The 8,519-nt window shown below is 35.4% G+C and overlaps 1 protein-coding gene across 2 annotated transcripts in view; it reads right to left on the bottom strand.

The window, feature by feature from the left end:
• Positions 1-1,187: 1,187 nt before the first annotated feature.
• Positions 1,188-8,519, bottom strand: part of LOC119633006 (cartilage oligomeric matrix protein) — a 37,953-nt gene continuing 30,621 nt past the window's right edge. The window contains exons 9-15 of one of the 2 annotated variants that reach the window (XM_038026192.1): positions 6,318-6,439; positions 3,361-3,567; positions 3,168-3,283; positions 2,313-3,088; positions 2,141-2,238; positions 1,342-2,079; positions 1,188-1,258 (exon numbers count right to left, since the gene is read on the bottom strand). In XM_038026192.1, coding sequence (XP_037882120.1) covers positions 1,188-1,258; positions 1,342-2,079; positions 2,141-2,238; positions 2,313-3,088; positions 3,168-3,283; positions 3,361-3,567; positions 6,318-6,439 — 2,128 coding nt within the window. Of the gene's footprint in view, positions 1,259-1,341; positions 2,080-2,140; positions 2,239-2,312; positions 3,089-3,167; positions 3,284-3,360; positions 3,568-5,799; positions 6,142-6,317; positions 6,440-8,519 lie in introns of those variants that run through there. The other variant, XM_038026193.1, reaches the window with a different exon arrangement.

Genomic DNA, 8,519 nt, shown 5'->3' with positions numbered 1-8,519 from the left:
CTCTCTCTCTCTCTCTCTCTCTCTCTCTCTCTCTCTCTCTCTCTCTCCCTATGAATGTTTTCTTACTGACGGGATACGTGCTTCAATTCAATTGTTTGTTTGTTAAAAGCAAGAAAGAATCGTTATATATCGATCAGGTTGGTAATTTTTGTATCATATATAAATATATACTTCTACGTTGAATATGTGTATGAACTTGTCAATTACAAATTTACAAATTTACAAGCTCCACTGAGGCCCAGGAATCATGTTCGTTAAGCCGTTTGAAGGCACGAGGACTAGTACCGCTTCTACAATGCATGAAATGTTTGTGCCACTATCATCGTTAATTTCTAGATCTGATACCAAATAGCAGCAATTATGCTCTTCAAGGCAAGGAGTATACATGTGAGAATTGCTTTCTCCACAGTGGTGGCGATATTACAGTGACCATTAGAAAAGCTCCTCTACCATCATCCGCGATGGGAAATCCAAATAATAAGTTACCTCAAATTACAACCGTTGTAAAGCGGGGATAATGTGTGATGGTAACTAAACCTTTGCATCTGTCCAACGGACATGGTGATGATATTGAGAATGACTTGACCAAATCGACGATAGTATGTGAAAAAATCGTGACTAGTATTTGAAAACACTATTCTAAATTTCTCCCGCAGTCGCTGTGTGCAAATTATGAAGAAAAAGAATCTTAGTTGTGGCAAATAGAGCGTACAAGAAATTCCAAGGTTTTCAATTGATTTGATTTTACGACACCTCTTAGTCGTGGCAAAACAAAGCATTTGGATTTACGTTAAACTCTTTTTACAAGAGGTCGCAGCGAAAAGATGTGACACAATTTTTGCAAGAATATCTATACCGTCTGCTCCCGGGAGACGATAGATTTAAGATGTATTTGTAAAATTTGTAAAACGCAAAATTGACATTTTGCAATGGTATTAGTAAATCGTATGCAAGAAATATTTAAATGAATTTACAACAAAATTTTTGTATTCTTTATTATGACAATAAGATGCTTGGATAAATATGAAAATGCACAAGAGCATGCTTTACTTTTGTTACTATAAGGTACCTTATGTCTTATCTTAATTTACAGCACTACAGCATTAGGTATTAGTTTAAAATAAAAACAACGAACAAAAACACATATGCAATTTTTTTTTTTTTTTTTTGTCTCTCCAGACGAAAATTTATCTATCAATTTCAACTTTTTGTTTTAAATGATTCGGCAGGTCATTGAAGATCAAGGCAGGCACGCGAGCTAAATATAAAGAAGGGGGGGAAAAAAAGGAATACTTGATATTAAGCAGAGTTCTTTTTTTCGAAAAATATCATCCCACTTACTATTGCATTTATATGCCAAATCCGACCATATAATCATTTCTTGTGAAAAACAAAAGGCACCTAAACGTCCACCTTTTAACGTGGAGTCATATATATTATGCGAGTCTAGGATGAGTTTATCGGATTCAAACATGCGCAATCTGATGAGACCAATAGCTGGTCGATGTACCAGTGACCATCGATAAGACGTCTTTTCTCTCCAGCCGATATTCAGCGGATCTTTCCATAGAAGTTTTACTTCACCTTTAGTGTCACCAGTGTGCCACAAGCTATTCCGTAATTTCGGTCCGGGCCCGGAAACGCTATCTACTAATTTGATTTGTATACCTGGCTCACCAGATGCCCGGAACGGATTCGAATGCCAATACGTTTGAGAATTTTTTTTCCACATAACTACATAAAATTTGCGATTGCTTTGATAGCTGAATATAAAACCAACGTAATCGTCGTCAGACTCGTCATTGACGTAAAATGTACCCTCAAAGTCTACGCCACTGAATGCATCGTGTCCGACGACCAGTCCAGGGTCGCTATTTAACGTTTGAATAATTTCGGAGCCATTAGCGTGTACTTCCCAATTTGGATCCCGCTGTGCTTCACCTACAGGATCCAATAACACCGGTCGTAAATCTCGAAAATCAGTGGAATATATCATGGAATTATTTGGGCAATTATCTAAAGCATTTGGTATTCCATCAGCATCTTCATCATATTCACAAATATCTCCCTTCCCGTTTTCTAAAAAGGAAAAATTTTGCAAAATTCTTCAAAGTTTTTCAAAACAGTTTAAGAAATTTACTATTCAAGTCCGCTTGGTTGGGGTTATTTGCCAAAGGACAATTATCTCTATAGTTGGGTACACCATCACCATCCATATCATCATCACAAGCGTCGCCCCTTTTTGTGTTAAAAAGTTAGAAGAAATAACCCTAAGCGCTTGAATCACAGCAATTCCAAGGCGCAAAACTTACTTGCCATCCCTATCGGTATCCAATTGATCAGCATTGCTAACCATAGGACAATTGTCTTCGCTATCTTGTATGCCATCGTTATCCCCGTCAATTTCACTGTCGCAAGCATCACCTAATAAATCGTTATCGCGATCCTCTTGAGAGGGATTCGAAATGCTCGGACAGTTATCGCATACATCTCCAACGCCGTCATTATCAATGTCCGACTGGTTTGGATTGGCAATAAGCTTACAATTGTCATAATCATTGATTACCGTATCATTGTCGCTGTCGTCATCGCATGCATTTCCTGTACCATCGCCATCATTGTCCAGTTGCTTACGATTTGATATAAGCGGGCAGTTATCGCAAGCATCACCGACACCGTCATGATCCGAATCTAATTGATCGTTATTGTAAACGAAAGGACAATTGTCTTTGTCGTTTAAGATTAAATCGCCATCAGCGTCATCGTCACAATTGTCACCAATACCATCATTATCGCCATCTTCTTGTCCCGAATTGGGAATATCTGGGCAATTGTCGCGGCGACAATGCAAATCGGAACAAGTTAATTGATTATCAGGCCAATCATCTAAATCGTGGTCGCGACCACAAAGGAAACCATTGCCTGCCCAACCCACACTGCATTTACAATGATATTTATTGTTACCGCTAGATACACAGGCGGCATTGCTATCGCAGATTGTACCGTCGGGACACATATCTGCTAAGGGAACACATTGTGAAGTACCGTTCGCAGTGTAACCTTCACGACAATTGCACCGATAAGACCCCTTAATGAAAGAAGAAATTCAAAATAGATATAAAAGGGAAGACACTATGTCTACCTATTATTCTATCAACTTCACTTACAATTGTGTTCAAGCATAGAGAATTCGCCCAACAACGAGCGATACCGCTTTCACATTCATCTACATCATAACAAGTTTGTTTTTGATAGCTCGGCGTCCAGTATTCGGCATAATAACCTAAATGCAATAAATATATTCATTTAATCCATCATATTATTTAGGCGTTAATGTGAATCTAAATTTAACTTATTTACCGTAAATATGATTGCCATCAAAGCCCAAAGGACATGGTTCACAACGAAATCCAGGACTTTGATTTACGCAAGTTGTTCGGGCATCGCAAGGTCTGTAGAGCTCGCACTCATCTATATCCACGCACTCGGTACCATTACGTTGTTCGCTACGGCTACAAGATATGCATTCAAAATACGGAGAAAAATCCATTTCCACACACTCGGCTCCTGTCGTAATAGAATTTTAGAAGAGAACAACAAACGGAATTAAGTTATCGAGTCTATGGTAAATGACCGATAAACATGCATTGAATAATAATATGAAGCGAATCGTAGTGAATGTTATTACGGATGTTACTTTAAAAAATTGTTGGTTAGCAAAAATAGCATGACATTGTTAATAGAAAAGTGCGTTTTGATATTTTGGTGCATTGTTTTTACCAGAAAATGGAAAATATATATAAAAGAATGTGAATGATGACCCAACCAAATGTTATATAAGATGGTGTAATAAAATAAGTTTGAAAAAATAATTACCCGCCTTTATGTACTGAAAACAACGCAAATGCAATTGAAACGCTTTTTTTTTTTTTTTTCTTATGGTTTAGATTGAATTTATACTTTATTGCATAAAATATTTTAGAATTTTTTGTTTTTTTTTTTTTTTTAGTTTAACAGATGTACGATAAAGTTTTATTCTTTTCATATAATCTCCACTTTCTGGTGTGGCTTAAACGCTATATAAATATAGTTAATTTAATAAACATGTTTCAAGGAAATATTTTCTTCTTTTTTTTTTTTTCATTGTAATCACTAAAGCTTTTAGGATTTTTACAATATATTTTTTTATATACACATTAGCACACATATACATAAACAATTAAGTTCACTCGTTATACCCACCATCTAAATTTTGTAACTTTTTGCATATTCTTCTTCTTATATTAAATTAAGACATTATAGAAACTTATAAAGGTCAACTCGAGACTGCGCATCGATTAAGCCTTGTTCCTATGTTCACACTTTTTCCTCGTAGTACTAGAAAACTAAAAAAAAAATTAATGTAGTGTTCTTATCTCAACATATTAACTTCTTATAGACTTGCAACAAGCACCTTTAAAGGCCGACAACTTTTCCCTTCATTTAATAAACTCCGCAACGGCGATTAAATTGATTGAAGCGATATTAGGAAAAAAGTTTTATTACACTTTCATAAATGTGTATGTAGATCACTGTTTACATTATTTGAGTCTCTTAGCAATCCCTAACTCTTGGTAGGTTTTTCAACTGGAAAGTTTAACATATTTAAAGATAATTTTCTTCATAAGATTTTGCCATTGGAGCGCGGTTTGTGGTACTGAAACTTTCGCTTCAAAGAAGAAATAGAAAAGAAGTATAGAAGAAGGAGAAGAATAGAAAAAATTCGTGCAATGATTTCTGACGACTTTTAATGTGGATTATCAAGACAAGGATACATCGATTGACTTACTTTCAATTTTGGCAATAAAGTACCATGCCTTGCTATTGCGAAGAGCCGGTCCAACTAACTCACTGTGGCCATCGAAAGCTTACTCGTGAAGGCCGACTCAAATCAGTTGTTATGCCAAAAAACAGCATCAACTGATGTTGATGGATGGACGTGTGACAGGGTGTTGACATATAGAGATTATGGCATGATCATTAACCGTGAAAAAGGGATTGTTTTCGTTGTATCTCGTTGGATGGAAATACAATCGCGGTGCTTCAAAAGAGATGACACTTAAGACTGTAACAAGCAACGAGTCATGATTTTTAGGCGAATAAGGGAGAAAATGAAAGGCAATCAACTGAGTTGAATGAAAATGCAATGGCGTTACTCTAGCCGACATCACATATAGGGCAAAGAAGCCTTTGATGCGCTCAACAACCGTGTTTTGAAACTGTCTCAAGCGGAGTGGAAAAACTTTTCGAATGTTCTGCCAAGACTGTAGATTATAAAGGGGAACGTTTTGAAATAAAATAAAGCAAATTTTTGTGACAAATTGTTGTTTTCTCATTATTAGGCTCAAAATATGTACAGTGAGTTACGTACGAGTTAGCTTCAACGAATGAGCTATGAGCTGAGCTATGCTTTTAATTCGTTTGAAAATGATTCCAAAGCCCCATTACTGTTGCTCCCGCAATTGACAATAGCACAAAGTTCCCCTTATTTGCTCTAGGTAATCTTGATTTATTTGAATTACTTGTTAAATACACCCAGCTAATTAACCGCCTTATACTTTCAATGTGATCTGCTTTATGAATATATCAAAACAAATGCTTAGTGGTGGATATATAAAATTCGTTTACAAACGAATACAATTTTCTTAGTTATCGCAAAATTTTTAATGTTATTTGTTCGTATGATTATATCATAAATTTATTTTTTGAATTTTTTATGATTTTATTTTGGATAAAATAATACTTTTCTGTAATCAAATTAATATTTGTAAAAAGCATTTCTACATCATATATGTATAAAATATAGCATAGAAAATATGGTAAAGTAATAAATTGTTAGAAAAGAATTGACTTACATTTAAACTTAAACAACCTAATAATAATAATTTAATGTAATGTAACTAAACTCTACGGTTATTGGTAGTTAATTTAAAAAATCTCTCGTTTTTATAAAAGTTTTTTTTTTTTTTCAATCAAGCGGGGGATTCTCTTGTGATTTTGGTAAAAGAAAAAATTATATCTATGATGACATGACAGAATATTTGCGGGCCGTATATTGCCTCTGGTAATGTTGTATATTATGGGTAGGCATTAAAATGTTACCTTTTATTAAAAAAGAAAAACAAAAGAATGACTATAGAGCAGCAAATATATTCACATGTGGATAAAGATAAACTCAATTCAAAGCGTATAAGTAGTAAAACAAAATCAATGTTTATTTGTTTAAGCTGAAGAACGACTCATGCTGAGATAAAATGACTAGAAACGCTTTAACTTACCCGAAGGACATGGACCATCAAGACAGGGATTACGTTTTATGCAGCTACGTCCATCACCTTCATAGCCCATAGGACAGGGATCACATTGGGCACCAGTCATGGTATCATGGCATGGTACACCTCTATTATAATAAAAAAATACACAAAAAAAAAATATAGAAGGAGGCGGTCATTGCATTGTTTTGAAAGAAATTATTATTTTCTACTATCTAATCACCAAGTTCTCCCATCCCCCATATTATACGCGAGCCAAAAGTGTACCAAATTTCTTAATTTGGTAGAAATCGCGTCAAAATAATATACAGATATGACAAAAAAAAAGTTTTTTTCATTGTCGACAAAGTTTTTGGCCTGCTAGACCATTTTTGCAGCAATGCTTTGCATAACTGTCTCATACATACTATAATTGTCATCAGATTTAGATCAACATCTGCTGTAGCAATCGAGCTATAGATTTGTGCATTTGAATAGCCGTGAACAGCAGCAGTTAGCTGTAATTAAAGGCTGCATGGTTTTGTCTACATTGGGGTGGCAAATCGAGCTCGTTTTAAACATTTTTAACCATCAAGGATAGACATTAGAAACGATTGGCAGCTTTAGTTAAGTTGGTACGAAAAAATCACACACATTCCCTCAACTGATCTTTTCTCTCTTATTTTATTTGTTAAAGCTGAAGGAATATAAGCTTTAAGGACTTTTTCCATAGAATAGAATAAATATTAACAATCAGGACAATTCTTTCTAATCTTCAATGCATTGTGCACCACGCATAACAATGTAGACTGCGTCGAATGCTGCGATACATTCAATACATATTAATATATGATATTTAATGTACTAACAAACGCTACAAGTTAAGTAACTGTTTGGCAGAAAAAGCATTGCAGAGTTTAAAAGAAAAAATTCTATTAATTGATGCAAGTATTTCTTCTGCAAAACTCTCTTACAGATTTCCGTATGTAGCAGGTCATAAGTAAATCCTAAAACGCGAACAAAAAGCGCGACCTTTGTTTACTTGGAGGCATATCATTTTTCAGTTAACTTCCAGGAGATTGTGAACACTTTTCCACTTTCCTCTTTTCCTAATTGCCTAGACTACAATGAGTTCTCAAGCACGACTTTTTTTCGTAGCTCGTGCGCAACAACTTTTACATTAATGTTAAGTATTGGAATTACCATTCTATCATTCCATTGAGATTCGGTGAATAGATGAATTTTACTACTGACGTAATCATCTTACATCATAATATTCGTGTCAACAACAAGACAAATTCATGTGTCACACCCTGGTCAATTTCCTTCTAAAGGGTTAAAGGAATTCAGGGAATTTCAAAACCAGGGTTAACGCGTTACAATTTCGAGCTACACACACAATAAATGCTCTTCCAGAGGAAAAGATAGCATCATATGCGGGATTCATTCAAAATGGTTCCTGCTTTATCTTGAAAACTGTAAGCACTCTACTAAGAAATTGAGCGACAGAGATCGACTGATTTTGTAGAATAGATTAGCAATCGAAACGCAAGTTCATCAAGGACAGAGAATATTGAAGAAGGATGAAGGAAAGAGTAAATAAGCTCTCTAAGCTCGACATTATGATCGGCAATAGAGTAACACCTATTCCAATTACATAAGCCATCGGAAAAAGTTCAATAAAATAGTTAGCAAGCGATTTAAGAAGAGAATGCGCAATACGAAGAACCAAATGAAGATTCAAATTGAACAATTGTTGTGGCTTGAGACAAATTATTGTCCATGTGGAGGCACAAGGCGTTGCATTGAGTCCACTACGTCAATAGAATATTCAGATATTTTAATATAGAAGCCGAGGAGAAGTCAAAGGTATGCAAGTCAATTGCATTGCCATTATAAAGCAGAAAAATATTATCCCCCTAAGGGACAAAGAGAGGCAGAGATTAAGCAACTGGGAGCCCAAAACGCAACCTTGGAGCGCTGGACCTATTTTCACCAAAGGAAAATAGAAAGCATGAACTGAAACCAAATGTTTTCCATCTGAGATATGTGACCACATAAGCTTACAAGCACTGCTGCAGGACTGGAATGTTCAGAGAGAGAGAGAGAGAGAGAGAGAGAGAGAGGATTTGTTGAGACTCTATCCAGTGCGTTTGTTAAGCTAAGAGAGACCAGAACCCAACACCTTCTATATTTATGATAATCCGTAATCCATTTAGTGAGGAAGAT

Source organism: Glossina fuscipes, unplaced genomic scaffold (assembly GCF_014805625.2).
Source record: "Glossina fuscipes isolate IAEA_lab_2018 unplaced genomic scaffold, Yale_Gfus_2 2, whole genome shotgun sequence".
NCBI classification, from domain to species: domain Eukaryota; kingdom Metazoa; phylum Arthropoda; class Insecta; order Diptera; family Glossinidae; genus Glossina; species Glossina fuscipes.
The sequence above is the reverse complement of the archived record's forward strand: the minus strand, read 5'-3'. Positions and strand labels throughout refer to the sequence as shown.